A 17183-nucleotide genomic window follows, 5' to 3' on the forward strand; every position below is an offset into this window, starting at 1 on the left:
TGCATTCAATCCCTTAGCGGGCCTGATTTGGCCCGCGGGCCGCCTGTTTGACACCTGTGATCTACTCTCTCTGTCTCTCTTTTTCTCTTCCTTTGTTGCTCCTTTGCTTCCTTTTTTCCTTTTCTCTCTTTTCTCTTTCTCTCTTCATACCCTTTGCGCTTTCTTTTTTCGTCTCTCTCCTTCTGTCTATTTCTTTTTAGATTACTTTCTTCCTCTCCCTTTCTTTTCCCCCTCTCTCACGAGGTTTTATCTTTTGGTTCACACGCTCTCTCTCTCTCTCCCTCTCTTTTCCACCCCTTTTCCCCCCACTCTGTCTCTTTCACTCTGTGTCTCTCTTTTTCTCTTCCTTTGTTGCTCCTTTTCTCTTTCCCTGTGTCTTTCAACCTATTGTGCTCTAACTTCCTTTTTTCCCTTTCTCTCTTTTTCTCTTCATGCCCTTGGATTTATTTCTTCCTCTCTCTTTCCCTTCCCCCTCTCTCACAACTTTTTATCTTTTGTTTCACACGCTCTCTCCCTCTCTCTCTTTTTCTTTCTTTGTCCAGCTCTCCCCCCCCTCTCTCTCTCCCCTCTTTTCACCCACTCTGTCTCTTTCACTCTGTGTCTTTTTCTCTTCCTTTGTTGCTCTTTGTCTCTTTATCTGTGTCTTTTAACCTCTTTTGCTCTAACTTCCTTTTTTCCATTTCTCTCTTTTCTCTTTCTCTCTTCATACCCTTCGCGGTTTATTTTCTCTTTTCTCTCCTTCTGTCTCTCTATTTCTCTTTGGATTTCTTTCTTCCTTTCCCTTTCCTTTCCCCCTCTCTCATGAATTTTTATTTTTTGTTTCACACGCTCTTTCCCTCCCTCTCTTTTTCTTTCTTTGACCAGCCCCCCCCTCTCTCTCTCCCCCCTTTTCTCCCACTCTGTCTCTTTCACTCTCTGTGTCTTTTTCTCTTCCTTTGTTGCTCTGTCTCTTTATCTGTGTCTTTTAACCTCTTTTGCTCTAACTTCCTTTTTTTCCTTTTCTCTCTCTTCTCTTTCTCCCTTCCTACCCTTTTGCGCTTTCTTTTCTCCTTTCTCTCCTTCTGTCTTTCTATTTCTCTTCGGATTTCTTTCTTCCTCTCCATTTCTTTCCCCCCCCTCTCACGGACTTTTTATCTTTTGTTTCACACACTCTCTCCCTCTCTCTCTTTTTCTTTCTTTGTCCTGCCCTCTCTCCTTTTCCCTCCCTCTTTCTCTCATTTCTTTATCTCTCTTTTTCTTTCTCTTGCATCTACTGGTCCGGCCCCCGACAGAATGTTTGTTCTATCGTGTGGCCCCCGAGTTAAACAATGACAGTAAATATTCTCCTCTGACTGCACCTCACTGGTACGCATTCGACCGAAACGGGCAAAAAAACCTCCCAATTTCAATTGAAATGCAAGAGAGGACACAACAAACACACAATAGCAACAGAGCGTCTTTTTGATTCGGACAAACTTCAAGTCAAGAGCGTGGGCAGACGAAAGCAACAAAGAGACTGACAACTCTCTCTGATATTCATGACACCGGGGAGAACTGGAAGGCAGAGATTGCGCGCTAATAATTGATGACGTTGTGAAAATAATTGGCTGCGCGTTTGCCTCGGCGTGAAGAAGTGGCGCTTTTACGACCGGAGAGGGAGCAAAAAACGAAAAACCACAGAGTCAAAGAGAGTCAGGCAGTAATGTATGGACGGAATTCTTACTGCCCTGCAGAGGAACAAATCTGTCTTTATCTCGGGGGTGTCAAACTCATTTGAACTCGGGGGCCACACGATAGAACAAACATTCTGTCGGGGGCCGGACTAGTAGATTAAAAAGAAAGAAAAAGAGATAAACAAATAAGAGAAAGAGGGAGGGAAAAGGAGAGAGGGCGGGACAAAGAAAGAAAAAGAGAGATGGAGAGAGCGTGAGAAAGAAAAGAGATAAAAAGTCAGGAGAGAGGGGGAAAAGAAAGGGAGAGGAAGAAAGAAATCCAAAGAGAAATAGAAAAACAGAGGGAGAGAAAAGAGAAAAGAAAGCGCGAAAGGGTAGGAAGAGAGAAAGAGAAACGAGAGAAAAGGAAAGAAGGAAGTTGGAGCAAAATAAGTTAAAAGGACACAGAGAGAGAAAAAAAAAGTGCAACAAAGGAATAGAAAAAGAGTGAAAGAGACAGAGACGGAGAGTATGAGAAAAGGGGAGGAAAAGAGAGAGAGAGAGAGAGAGGGAGACAAGAATGAGAGAGAGGAGGAGACAAGAATGAGAGAGAGAGAGAGAGAGAGACAAGAATGAGAGAGAGAGAGAGAGAGAGAGACAAGAATGAGAGAGAGAGAGAGAGAGAGAGACAAGAATGAGAGAGAGAGAGAGCGAGAGCGAGAGAGAGAGAAAAATAAATACAAGTACAGTGTCTTTGTTCGAGGCACCTGGCTTTGGCAACATCGAGTTGACATATTTCAACCTGTAGCTTGTTTTTCTCTTGCGCTTCTCTGAGTGTTGTCTCGCGGGCCGGATTCAATTCCTTAGCGGGCCTGATCTGGCCCGCGGGCCGCCTGTTTGACACCTGTGCTTTATTTCATTAAAGTCCTTTTTCCGGGGGTCCGATGTGTAATTCTGCGCTTTACGATGAACCTAGCTGGCGATACTTTCGACCATTTCATGCCAGATGCCGTTTACTGTCCACTTCAATGCTGTGTTTTGCATCACTGCTTTGCTTTTTACCAAGTTCGCTCAACAAAATAAGATTTCTGTCTCCGTTTCACACTTAAAACCTATATTCCAGGAGTGACACAGCGTTTGGAAATACCTCACTAGCATTTGGTCATTGTGATTTTCTTGGAATGATTTCTCAGAATTCAATGCAATGAAAAGAACTTGTTTTTATATTCCTAAATATAAAAACAATCTTTCTCACACACACACACATAAAGTCACGTTTCAAACATCAGGCTAATTACCGTATTTTCCGCACTATAAGGCGCACCGGGTTATAGGGCGCATCCCGAAAAAAAATAGTATTTGGTCCTATATTTGACATACATAAGACGCACCGGATTATAAGGCGCTACAATGGGAACGTGGACAAAATCATCATCATACGGAAGGTCTTGGGATTCAAGAAATGCCAACCATTCCTTAGTTTCTTGTGTTCTTGTGCGCTGAGACTGTGCGAGCAGTGCGCAATTGCGCGCAGCTTAGAGGGAACACTGCTCGTCGGTCTCTGGCTCCCTATCATTCCACACCAGACTCCTTCCTAACGTGCATGACTCCCCAATTCCCGTAAAATAAAAGGCTTATGTGAGTAACGTCACGCATTTGGGTCCCGATCCCGTTCCGGTTCATGACAAAAGGGGTAAGACAAAGTAGCAAGTTGTAAGGGGAAGTAATGAGATCAATCATCCCCTAAACACCCTTACATCTCCTCATTTATTATCATTTCTACTGCAGGGACTGGAACACTGACACATCGCCTTTTAATAAGAATGTATTTACGGTCATGCCGATACTTGTAAATAAGTCCGAAAAAAATCAAGCAATTTCTCAGTCTCAAGAGGAAGGGAAAATATTTTTGGGGAAGAAGTCTGTTGCCCGGAGAGGCAGGTTGACCCCGATTAAATGCCTGGCCTCACTCGCTGGGACCGACGATAAGAGCAATGCACTCGGGGGCCATTCGTATTTGGAGTAAGGAATTTTTCCTAGCGTGTGTATTTGTCACTACACATTCCCCTGTGTAAACACGCTGACCTGGCTCAACACCAGGATGCACTTTGAAGTCGGCACTGTAATCTCCCTGGCGCATACAAAAACACGACGCCGCGGGGGCAAGACTTAACGGCGCTAACGCACTGAGGAACGAGGTGTTGTCGCTTCTCGCTAGCACAATTGCCCGTCGAGATAAACGTCGATTTATTCTCCGATGAAGTAAAAAGAAAAAGTCTGTGTTTTATTGCTTTTCCTACTATCTAGATTGGAAATCCTCGCTGACGGTTACACGCGTGCGAGTAAAAGTTCAATTCGGTGTTTATTAAAAAAAGGAAAAAAAAGAAAGGCTTTACAAAGCGTTCTATTTTCTCGTGTCTTCAAACTTTAAGATTCAAAACTGAACTTTTCTAAGAATCAACAACATGTGAGAGACAATCGTGGAGTGAATCTAAATTTCAAATTCTGTTTACAATGAAAAAAACTGAAAAGTGTTGCTGAATTCAAAATTTGACTTCTGAAGGATCCAATGTCGACCTAAATGACAAGCAATGACAGAAAGCAGCTTTGGGTCATTAAGTCTCAGTTAAAACGCACCTGTTCTGTACTATCCATCCATCCATCTGGCCAATTAACCTGACATGCATGTTTTGGAATGTGGGAGGAAAACCGGAGTGCCCGGAGGACACCCACGTACGCACAGGGAGAACATGCAAACTCCACACACGAGGTTCGATCTCATGACCTCAGAACTTTTCTAAGAATCAACAACATGTGAGACACAATCGTGAAGTGAATCTAAATTTTAAATTCTGTTTACAATGAAAAAAACTGAAATGTAAGTGTTGCTGACTTCAAAATTTGACTTCTGAAGGATCCAATGTCAACATAAATGACAGAAAACAACTTTGGGTCATGAAGTCTCAGTTAAAACGCTCCTGAGACACAATTGTGAAGTGAATCTAAATTTTAGATTCTGTTTACAATGAAAAAAACTGAAAGGTAAGTGTTGCTGACTTCAAAATTTGACTTCTGAAGGATCCAATGTCGACCTAAATGACAAACTATGACAGAGAGCAACTTTGGGTCATGAAGTCTCAGTTAAAACGCACCTGAGATACAATCGTGAAGTGAATCTAAATTTCAAATTCTGTTTACAATGAAAAAAACTGAAATGTAAGTGTTGCTGACTTCAAAATTTGACTTCTGAATGATCCAATGTCGACCTAAATGACAAACTATGACAGAGAGCAACTTTGGGTCATGAAGTCTCAGTTAAAACGCACCTGAGATACAATCGTGAAGTGAATCTAAATTTCAAATTCTGTTTACAATGAAAAAAACTGAAATGTAAGTGTTGCTGACTTCAAAATTTGACTTCTGAATGATCCAAAGTCGACCTAAATGACAGAAAGCAGCTTTGGGTCATGAAGTCTCAGTTAAAACGCACCTGAGACACAATCGTGAAGTGAATCTAAATTTTAAATTCTATTTACAATGAAAAAAACGGTGTTGCAAAAACAACGAACCCCCGCTCAGCTCAGCTGAATGACTTCAAAATTTGACTTCTGAATGATCCAATGTCGGCCTAAATGACAAGCAATGACAGAAAGCAACTTTGGGTCATTAAGTCTCAGTTAAAACGCACCTGAGATACAATCGTGAAATGAATCTAAATTTTAAATTCTGTTTACAATGAAAAAAACTGAAATGTAAGTGTTGCTGACTTCAAAATTTGACTTCTGAAGGATCCAATGTCGACCTAAATGACAAACTATGACAGAGAGCAACTTTGGGTCATGAAGTCTCAGTTAAAACGCACCTGAGATACAATCGTGAAGTGAATCTAAATTTCAAATTCTGTTTACAATGAAAAAAACTGAAATGTAAGTGTTGCTGACTTCAAAATTTGACTTCTGAACGATCCAATGTCAACATAAATGACAGAAAACAACTTTGGGTCATGAAGTCTCAGTTAAAACGCTCCTGAGATACAATCGTGAAGTGAATCTAAATTTGAAATCATATTTACAATGAAAAAAAACAGTGTTGCAAAATCATCGGACCCCCGCTCAGTTCAGCTGACTGACTTCAAAATTTGACTTCTGAATGATCCAATGTCGACCTAAATGACAAGCAATGACAGAAAGCAACTTTGGGTCATTAAGTCTCAGTTAAAACGCACCTGAGATACAATTGTGAAGTGAATCTAAATTTTAAATTCTGTTTACAATGAAAAAAACTGAAATGTAAGTGTTGCTGACTTCAAAATTTGACTTCTGAATGATCCAAAGTCGACCTAAATGACAGAAAGCAGCTTTGGGTCATGAAGTCTCAGTTAAAACGCACCTGAGACACAATCGTGAAGTGAATCTAAATTTTAAATTCTATTTACAATGAAAAAAACGGTGTTGCAAAAATGTCAAACCCCCGCTCAGTTCAGCTGACTTCAAAATTTGACTTCTGAATGATCCAATGTCGACCTAAATGACAAGCAATGACAGAAAGCAACTTTGGGTCATGAAGTCTCAGTTAAAACACACCTGAGACACAATCGTGAAGTGAATCTAAATTTTAAATTCTGTTTACAATGAAAAAAACAGTGTTGCAAAAACATTGGACCCCTGCTCAGCACAGCTGAATAACTTCAAAATTTGACTTCTGAATGATCCAATGTCGACCTAAATGACAAGCAATGACAGAGAGCAACTTTGGGTCATTAAGTCTCAGTTAAAACGCACCTGTTCTGTACTATCCATCCATCCAACCATTATCTGCACCGCTTATCCTCAGTAGGGTCGCGGGGTGCTGGAGCCCATCCCAGCTATCTTCGGGCAGTGGGCAGGGGACAATCAAAGGGCACATAGAGACAAACAATTGGCTTGCTCAGTAACACCTAGGGACGATTTGGACCGGCCAATTAACCTAACATGCATGTTTTTGGAATGTGGGAGGAAACCGGAGTGCCCGGAGGTAACCCACGCAAGCACAGGGAGAACATGCAAACTCCACACAGGATGTTCGATCCTGTTCTGTACTAGGCTAGGAAAAAAAAAGTGGACATTTTGAGGGCCAAAGACGCCAGGTCCGAGATAAGATAATGGAAACCTTCAAAGCAGGAATGGCATTTTACCCATCTCAGTACTATGCAAGCCATCGTATCAAAATGCAAACTGACTAAGACTGGCTTTCCCTCTAAACTTTCGGCCAAAACAAGGAGAAAACTAATTGGAGAAGCAACCAAGAGGTGCCTTACTACACTGGATGACAGGCAGCCATACACAGCTAGGATAGGAATATCTGTGCATAAGACACCTATTAGTCGTACTCTGAGATGAGACAAAAAGTAACATTTTTGGGCTGAATGCAAAACGTTACGTCTGGTAGAGTGACACTGCAAATCAATCTGAAACCCCACTGTCAAGCATGGTAGTGGTAGCATCCTGCTCTAGAATTGCACTTCTTCAGTAGGGACTGCGAAGATTGCTAGACATGTTAGCTAAAAAGATATCTGCTAATAGAACAAAAACATTTTTTACTATGTTCCCAATTATTTTTTTTGTAAATTAAATCAATAAACAGCAACATTCTATGCAATATTTTCATGGTATTTGTTTCATTTGATTATTTTTTTGCAGTGTGATCCTAAAAAAAACTTTATTAAACAAAATAAGTTATTAAATATACTGTGCGACAACACAAACAAATAATTAGTATATTACATACATATTTGACTGATTACTGGAAAAATAGCAAATATTAAAAGGGGAATTGTAGTTTGTATGTGCTTGCCTATGATTTTATTATCAAAAGTACCTTATCGAAGCCAAACATCATATCCAGGTGCTGTTTGTATTCTTGAAACAATTGTATCCTCATTGTCCGCTAAGTATTCATCAAGATGGCCTTCGCTTTGGTGTCGGGAGGTCTGGTCGCGAGCTTGCCTCCCTTATTTTACTTCCCTGACTTCATAGTGACACATTGTACCTTTTGGTTTATAAAGTTTCACTTTGCTTATTGCTAATATATTATGCTCACACGCCATCTAGCGACCAGCACTTCATTCAAACGTGTGATTTCTGTCTAAACCAATTCAGATTTGTTTCATGTAGTCATGTGACCTCGTTTACACCAATCAGATGTGTTGTTTTATGCTTATGTTTTCCACCAATTTGTCTCTAGCTATTAGGTGTGTGTGATACCTTCCTGAGCCGATCTCGGAAGCAGACCTGGGGGGAGCTCAGGTGGGACGCGCCTCTGATGGAAGGGCTATCAAAAACCTCAATTCTGACTCAGAGTGTGTTCCTTTTTTTCTCTTAATACAAAGTTTTAACCTTGACGAATATATAAAATATTGGAATGCCTTATTCGGCTAAGATACAATAAATACATAAAACAATTGTATCCTTATTGTCCGTATTAATCAAGATGGCCTTCGCTTTGGTGCCGGGAGGTCTGGTCGCGAGCTTGCCTCCCTTTTTCTACTTCCCTGACTTCATAGTGACACATTGTACCTTTTGGTTTATAAAGTTTCACTTTGCTTATTGCTGATATATTATGCTCACACGCCATCTTCATTTGAACATGTGATCCTCCTTTCTTTATCTTATTACAATTTCAAGTTTTAACCTTGACTAATGTATAAAAAAAGGGAATTTCTTATTCGGCTAAGATACAATGAATACATAAAACAATTGTATCCTCATTGTCCGTATTAATCAAGATGGCCTTCGCTTTGGTGCCGGGAGGTCTGGTCGCGAGCTTGCCTCCCTTTTTCTACTTCCCTGACTTCATAATGACACATTGTACCTTTTGGTTTATAAAGTTTCACTTTGCTTATTGCTGATTTATTATGCTCACACGCCATCTTAATTTAAACATGTAATCCTCCTTTCTTTATCTTATTACAATTTCAAGTTTTAACCTTGACTAATGTATAAAAAAATGGAATTTCTTATTCGGCTAAGATACAATTAATACATTAAACACTTTGGTTGGTAATTGCTGTGTAAGTAGAACCCCTCCGATTTTTACATTCTAAGCTACATCTTCAAGGTTTGGACTGGTCCTTAGTCGTCGTCGAATCATGCATTAGTTTGTATCGACTAATTCCTTCTTATTTGGGTCCAGGACTGAGAATGTTTTTGGGGATTCGCTGATTAGAGAGAAAGCTACTTAAGATATCTAAACTGGGGCATCCGCTTGCAACTTTTTACCACAATGGATTAAAAACTCTGCTCATTTAATCTCCCGTCAGGATTCAAGAGCACTCGTAAACTTTTTTTCAAAAGGTAGCCCGACGAAAACAGTTGACCTATTTCATAGATTTTAAGGGGGTAAAGTCTGGGGTAGGCACAACTTCTTAATTGCTTCACCGGATCGACCGAGCGAACTTTCAACGTCTTCGTTTTAGCCCGTAAATAGAAATCGGCACGAGAGAATGGGAGAGATTGTCTCGAGACCCGAGAAAGAGTTAGTCTGATTTTCCCCGCTGCCGTTTCTCCGGCTCGGGTTGCCAGATATGCAGATTCCCGGCTGTGTTTTGGCCGGCGGGCGCATAATCTCGTTAGAAACAATTAACTTGGTTGTTTTTGTCGAATGTAAATCCAATCTTGAGCACGGGCTGTTGGGAAACGAGACACGGGCAGCGAAAATTTCGGAATATCAAATGGAATTGTATTTTTTAGGGACTGAAATATACATAGATATAGAAGTTCCAGGTTAGAAAATACCTGAACTGAAAAATACTGCCTCTAGTTACAAAGGCGTTTCAGGATACAAAGTCAAAAATACAGTACAGGTCACGCTCCCACTCGCTGTTCTACCTGGCCACCCGATGCGTATGTGTGAATCCCGGCATGCTCTTCGTGTCCCCTTCCAGCTCTGTGAACAGTCTCTAGTTACAAAGGCGTTTCAGGATACAAAGTCAAATATACAGTACAGGTCACGCTCCCACTCGCTGTTCTACCTGGCCACCCGATGCGTATGTGTGAATCCCGGCATGCTCTTCGTGTCCCCTTCCCGATTTATAAACAGTCTACTGCAGGGGTGTCAAACTCAATTATACAGAGGGCCATAACTCAAACCACACCTTTGGTCATGGGCTGAACAGGATGAATATTTATTGAATACAATTTACTTTAAAAAAAAAAAATGAAATTAATATGAATTTAAAACAGTCAGGAATATTATTCCATAATAAACAAACTTAAACATCAGTTAACATAATTTTCTAGGCCATTGTGGTTTTTAGTATCCGAGTATAATTTGAAAGTTATCAGGGTTTCGTAGACAATGTTCCCTGTCATTTTCCAGAAGTCTGAGCGTTCACACAAAGTCTGTGAGCAACGCTTGAAACAACAGTGAGCAACGGCAATCCCAAGTGTGGCAACTAAGTCATTATTAAACATGTCCAAAATTTCACATCACGTTACATTTTGCTGAGTTTAAATGCAAAAAAAAATTCGGTTCTCTCTAGTGAGCCGAGCAGAAGAAGCCGGTTCTCGAAAAACTCTACTGACTTTACTCAACTTCGTTCTCCTTCGACATTGACTTCAAAATACCGCATTTAGAACACAGCGTCAGGGGAACCCGTGTATTTTTACCTTCAGGCACTGTAACTTTGACTGCAACTGAAAACAAGTGCTAGAAAGCACAAGGAAGAATACAAACTACAGAAACTCAGTGACCAAAAAGCAAAGTTTTTTTCTCTGTTTATCAAGCTTTTGTTTTTTTGGGGGGTAACCGTAGCAGCAAGATGACTAGAAATTATGTGAGCCTACGAATATTTAAAAAATGTGTATATAAAAGAAAGTTTATTATGACAGACATCGGAGACGTGGAGCCCACGTGTCGGGCTTTTCCCTGGCCCGCCCATGGGAGGAGTCGGCACGCCCATGGGAGGAGTGTGAAAAGACGTGGGAAGAAGAACTTCAGGAGATCATGAGAGGGACAATCGAAAGAGAGGCCTGACGAAGAGAGACACTAATTTGGCTAATTCGATGGAATTCACTTAGTTAAATACTTAAAGAAAATAAATCTGACCCCGTGTGGAAATGCCAATCTCTTAAAGTTTGTGTTTGGTTAATGGAGTCAGATGACTAATTCGAACAATTTGGTAAACGATAGATTAACCGTAGCAGCAAGATGACCAGAAATTATCTGAGCCTACGACTATCTAAAAAATGCGTGTATAAAAGATAGTTTATTGCTTATTATTCAATTCAATCTCTCTTCACATGACAATGACGATATCCAGTCGGCACAAGAACACAGTATACTATTTGACCACTAGATGGAGCTGTATTGTGCAGTGCAATCGAGTAAGTGTGCTTAAACGCACAAGGACAAATACAAACTACCGAGACTCAAAATGACCAAACCGCAACAAATCTCTTATTTTTACCAGTATTTAAAAAATGCACTTTTATGTATCGTAAATTCCGGACTATAAGCCGCTACTTTTTTCCCAAATGTTCAGCCCTGCGGCTTATTCAATGGAGCGGCTAATTTATGGAATTTTTCTAACGGCCGCTGGCGCAGGAGTTTAAAAGGTAAGATTAAGACCAGTAGAATATGTGCGCCAAGAAAAACTGCAATCTCTAAGATTTAGCATATACTTTCTGTAAAGTCAAGGTACGTTCTGATAATGAGGAGATTTATTCTGTTATGTGTTCTACGGACGAATCAAAAATAAGGGGCGGAGCAGACGCGGGCTGATGGGAAATGTGGTAAGGCTGAGTTACCGGTAGATCTGTCTGTCGTCGCAGCGGACAATAGTGGATATATATTTTTCCCACTCTTAAATTTGGAAATATACATTTTGTTTCCTTGGATTACTCTCAACGGGACCCCGACTTTACAAGTCTGCATTATACCTTAATTACGGGTATCATTTTCTACTTGTGATGTCCTTGCTCTGTCTACTCCACGCATCGGCCTGGTATTGCAGTAATACTTCCGGGAGCGGTGCATTCGCAATGATCGCAGCAAGGCTTCGAGGCTAGGATCTTGGCTTTGTAGCGTATTATGATTTGACCGATAACGGATAAGGGATAATTGATAAAGAATATAAAACAATAAACCTTACAAAATCACCCCCCCAATGACAAGCTCAGTTGATTTTTTGCAATTGGGAGAAGGAATAAGAGCTTGCTCTGACCACTCCACGCATCGGCCCTGTATTGCTGGGACCTTGACTCAGCCTCTTGGCTGGGAACAAGTGTCTCGGCCTCTTGGCTTTGCAGTGTATTAGATTTGACCGATAATGGATAATTGATAAAGAATATAAAAAAATAACTCTCTACAAAACCCCGTTACAATTGTGTGTTGCAAGCTTTGGTTAAACTTGTGACTGTCGCAAGCTTTACTGCGGGTGCCCGCGGCTTATACAGGGGTGCGGCTTGTGTAAGTACAAAAGTGTCAAATCACTCAAAAAGTGGTGGATGCGGCTTATAATCAGGTGCGCTCTATTGTCCGGAATTTACGGTAATAGTACTTTCGATTATTATTCAAATTATTATTATTATTTTTTAAACGAATAAAGTGGTTTTACTCCTAGTAGGCACTGAAAAAATACACATACCTCCCTTTAATTGACGTGTAATCGTCCGACAATCGGAAGGCAAACAACGTCCGAGTAAAACAAGCCAGCGTAGACAAGAAGACAGCTTACGACTTTGTACCACGAAGCCTTTGATTAGCGAAACGGACCTTTAAACACGTTTTAAATGCAAAAAAAGAGAAAACGAGTGTCGGGCACTTGAGTCGCTTATTAGTATGTGAGTCAGGCACTCCGAGGGCACCGAATTGTCCCGAAAAATTGAAAAACACATTGGGAAAGTAGTCCTCGGGCGTATTGACATAAAGGTTATCATTAAAAGTGTTTTTTGACTAGTAAATTGTATTTTTTTCAATTTTATTTCACTTTTTGTAATTATTTTATGCAAATAAGGAGTATTCGGTTCAATAAAAAGTCAGGCAAAGCTTTTACTCGGAGTTAAAGCACCATGACTTTAATTATGACAACACAAAAAAAAAAACAGACAGTGCCTTGCAAAAGTATTGGCCCCCATAAATTTTTGCCATATAGGTAAAAAACGGAAAATATTTCCTATGAATCAACAACACGTGAGACACTAATTTGAAAGGAATGCATTTTCTCACTGGTGCGACTTATACTCTGGACCGTTTTATAGTGCAGAAAATACGATGCATAGACTCAAAAGTGACCTAGCTGCACTGTTTTTGGTCCAGCACAAGGTTTTTGGTCTTTTGGGGTACCCTTAGTTGCAAAATGGCGAACAATCGTATCAGTTTCTTCTAGGTGAGTCTCATGATATGTATAGTTTGTTTATTTTTGTTCAGTATTCAAATCAATATTGTTATTTGCTCGATACCGTCTCAATCGGGTGCCGAAATTATAATTCATGCGTTTATTACTTCCCTGCTGAATTACTGTAAAGTATTGCTTTCTGGTCCCAAAATGCGGCAGTGAGACTTTTGACTAAGACAAAAACGTTTAAGCACATTACTCTTATATTAGCTATTTTGCACTGGCTCCCAGTCCGCTTAGGATGTGACTTTAAGATTGTCAAGCTAGCATATAAATGTGAGACTTGTCCAGTCTTATCGCTCCTATTTGATTTCCCCCTACGTTCCTGCACAGAGCCTGTGCTCAGGACCTGCCAGTCTACTTTTGACTCCAAGAGCCAAGAAGAAGTCTGCAGGCTCCAGAGCGTTCTCCATCCAGTGCCCCAGTGCTGTGGAATGCTCTGGAGATAAGGTCCACAACCTAAGTGGGAGTTTTCAAATCTAGACTTAAGACCCACTTCTATTCAATGGCTTACGATTGATGCCCACCAAATATTTTGTATTGTCCTGTCTTTTTCCGACTGCCTGGTTTGTGGTGATATGAGGGCGAAGGACCATTTAAGATGATTCAAGGTACCAGCGTCTGGACCTGAAGCATGTCAACTCTTGCATCAATGGGAAGCTGAGTCTTTGCTGTTATGGAATTTTTGGACAAATTTCAACATTTTACCAATTGTTTTATTTTATTGATGTTGATTATGTTCTGTGTACTGTTTATCTGCTAAATGAGAGAGATAGATATAGATAGAGAGATACTGTAGAGATAGATAGATAGATAGAGAGATACTGTAGAGATAGATAGATAGATACTGTAGAGATAGATACTGTAGAGATAGATAGATAGATAGATAGACAGATAGATACTGTAGAGATAGATAGATACTGTAGAGATAGATAGATAGATAGATAGATAGACAGATAGATACTGTAGAGATAGATAGATAGATACTGTAGAGATAGATAGATAGATAGATAGATAGATAGATAGATAGATAGATAGATAGAGGGATAGAGAGAAAGAGAGAAAGAGAGTGTGGCCCCTTCTCAAGGTTTCCTCTTTCCTTCATTCTGAAGTTTTTGAGTTTTTCCTTGCCGGCATGTCGGTTTAAGATCAGGGGATGGTCTCATTGTAACCTGTGCAATCCTTTAAGACATCTTGTGATCAAGGGCAAAACCATTAAATGGGACTTGACTTTTATCATTGAATACTCTAGACAGTGTCTGAAACTCGTGACAATAAGTTACCGTAGCGTCATCAATTGTGTTAGCTTCTTTTGAATATTTCCTCTTGGGCTGAGGTTTTGGCTTGATTCCTAACCACTTCTCCATTTTTTTTTCCAATTTCCATCTGCCATCAGTATGTAACTCATCTTTTCATGATGCTTTTAATGTACGTTTACGTTTTGTAGCGTCATCAATTGTGTTAGCTTCTTTTGAATCTTTCTTCTGGGGCTGAGGTTTTGGCTTGATTCCTAACCACTTCTCCATTTTTCTTGTGTTCTCTGTGCGTCTACTTTGGAAAATGATATGCAATTGCGCAACCTTATAAGGCTCGGGAAAGTGCGGAAGCAGGAAGTTATTAGATGCAGGCTTCCGATTGGCTGCCGAGTATGCAAATTGCCAAACAAACCGAAATACAGATATTTCCAAAACGAACGAAGATTTTGAAATGGGAATAAAGCAAATGTTTGATTTTTTCTCCCTTCTTTTAAAAAGTACGCCCGACATAAAAATGCACGCCCCGGGGGTCCGGGCAGACGTTAAAAAAAAAAAAAAGAAAAATCCCAAACAAAGTAGACTGTCCTACAAAGGAGATGGATGAGTTCCCGGTTTTCTAGTCTTAGCAATCAGCAAATGGACGACATTTACTCGTCATTTGTTCTCCTTTTGGCTCGGGACGAGCATAGATCAATGGACTTGAGTCTCTCTTGGGAGGAAGGGGTTCGGGGGGGGTTACAAAAACAAGATGTAGCGATTAGAAAAAAAAAAATAGCATTAGCATAATGAATCCGGATGCAAATGAAAACGTCACTCCAGTGGAGCCTTGAACAACGTTTCGCTTCGCGGTAAATTCAGTCCGCTTTTGCCTAAGAGCTTTGTGAAAGCGCTTGAGCAGGAAGTGAGGAAATCGTATTCATGTTAATGTCATCTATTTACTGTATTTAGCATGAAGTGGCTGGGGACAGACACGGGCTTCCATTAGTCACATTTATTAAATGTCTCCTGAATTACCGTAAATTCCGGACTATAAGCCGCTACTTTTTTCCCAAACGTTCAGCCCTGCGGCTTATTCAGTGATGCGGCCAATCTATGTCATTTTTCTAACGGCCGCCAGCGGCGCTCGAGTACAAAAGGTAAGATTTAGACCGGTGGAATATATGCGCCGAGGAAGACTGCAACTTCTTAGCTTGTGCATAAATTAAATTAGCGTAAACTTACCCTCATCATGCAAAATGCTAAAAGAAAGGCACATGACGCAGCACATCAGATCAGATCAGAGATCAGATCTACTTTTATTGTCATTCTAGTACACGTGTATACAGAACGAAATGTCGATGCATCTGACCCCCACAGTTTCCTTGAATGTACAGATATAAATAATGTTGTATTGTATTTTGGCTACGTATAGTATTTTACCATAGTGCCGATAGTGCAAGAAGAGTAGCTAACCAGATGTGCAAAATGGGCAGTCAGGTTAACAAGTCAGGTACACAGTAACATTAACACTGTAACAATAACGCTGTAATTACAATAGTGCAGAGAGCAATGTGCAAGGAGTGGCAAGCTATAAAAAAAAAACTGCCAGTAGTGCAAAAGTCAGATTAGCAGCCGTTTAGATTTAAGTTAACTATATGTTAGATTGACCATTTAACAGTCTAATGGCCAGGGGGACTAGACTATTGCGGAGCCTGGTGGTCCTGCACCGCACACTGCAGTACCTCTTCCCAGAGGCTAGCAGAGTGAACAGTCCATGATGGCTGTTGTCCCTGCACCAGCCCACCAACTGCTCCACCTCCTCTCTGTAGGCCAGGTCGTTGTCATCCCTGATGAGGCCCACCACTGTTGTGTCGTCAGCATACTTCACGATGTGGTTTGTGGCGGACCTAGGGACGCAGTCGTGTGTCATCAAGGTGAACAGCAAGGGGCTTAGGACGCAGCCTTGGGGGGAGCCCGTGCTGAGGTAGATGACATCTGAACTGTTCTGACCTATCCGCACTGATTGGGGTCTGTCACAGAGGAAGTCCAGCAGCCAGTTCCGCAGGGGGGTGTTGAAACCCAGGAGTCTCATCTTGTCTACCAGATGTTGTGGGATGATGGTGTTGAATGCTGAACTGAAGTCCAGGAACAGCATCCGCACATGGGTGTTCTTCTCCTCTAGATGTGTCAGGCTCAGGTGAAGCGCAGAGGAGATGGCATCCCTGGTGGAGCGGTTTGTCCTGTAGGCAAACTGAAAGGGGTCGAATGAGGAGGGGAGACTGGAGGTGATGTGCTCTTTAACCAGTCTCTCAAAGCACTTCATTATGATAGGAGTCAGTGCAACGGGCCGGTAATCGTTGAGTGATAAGATCTGGGGTTTCTTTGGCACTGGGATGATGTTGGCAAATTTGAAGCATGATGGTACTTTGGCTTGGTCTAGCGAGGTGTTGAAAATGTCTGTTAGTACACAAGCCAGCTGATCGGCGCACTCCCTAAGTACCCGCCCCGGAATGTTGTCCGGGCCTGGAGCCTTCCTTGTGTTGACCCTTCTCAGGGTCTTCCTCACGTCAGATGAGTCCAGGTGGAGTGCTCTTTCGCCCTGATTTGGAACCGCTTTCGCTGCAGGGGTGCCGTTTTGTGCCTCGAACCTTCCAAAGAATTTGTTGAGGTCATTCAGAAAGTCCATGCTAGTGTTCTGCACTGGGGCGGTGGTTGACTTGTAACTGGTGATGGCCTGAATGCCTTTCCACATATCCCTGGTGTTGGTTGTGCTGAGGAAACGTTCCTGGATTTTTTGACTGTGCGTTCGCTTTGCTAGTCTGATAGCCCGGTTCAGGTTAGCCCTCGCTGATAACAGCGCCTCCTTGTCACCAGATCTAAAGGCAAGGTTCCGTACTTTTAGTTGTTTTCGTATTTCAGCAGTCATCCAGGGCTTCTGATTGG

At 41.3% G+C, this 17183-nt stretch overlaps 1 protein-coding gene across 1 annotated transcript in view; it reads right to left on the reverse strand.

Annotated features, from left to right (window-relative positions):
• pcdh15b (protocadherin-related 15b) overlaps window positions 1-9687 on the reverse strand; it is a 247267-nt gene extending 237580 nt beyond the window's left edge. Inside the window, exons 1-2 of the mRNA XM_088323283.1 lie at window positions 9640-9687; window positions 9497-9554 (exon numbers count right to left, since the gene is read on the reverse strand). Coding sequence (XP_088179409.1) covers window positions 9497-9554; window positions 9640-9674 — 93 coding nt within the window. The 5' untranslated portion in view covers window positions 9675-9687. The remainder of the gene's footprint in view (window positions 1-9496; window positions 9555-9639) is intronic.
• Window positions 9688-17183: the final 7496 nt, after the last annotated feature.

Source organism: Urocampus carinirostris, chromosome 19 (assembly GCF_059441175.1).
Source record: "Urocampus carinirostris isolate Australia breed hairy pipefish chromosome 19, RoL_Ucar_1.0, whole genome shotgun sequence".
In the NCBI taxonomy this organism is placed as follows: domain Eukaryota; kingdom Metazoa; phylum Chordata; class Actinopteri; order Syngnathiformes; family Syngnathidae; genus Urocampus; species Urocampus carinirostris.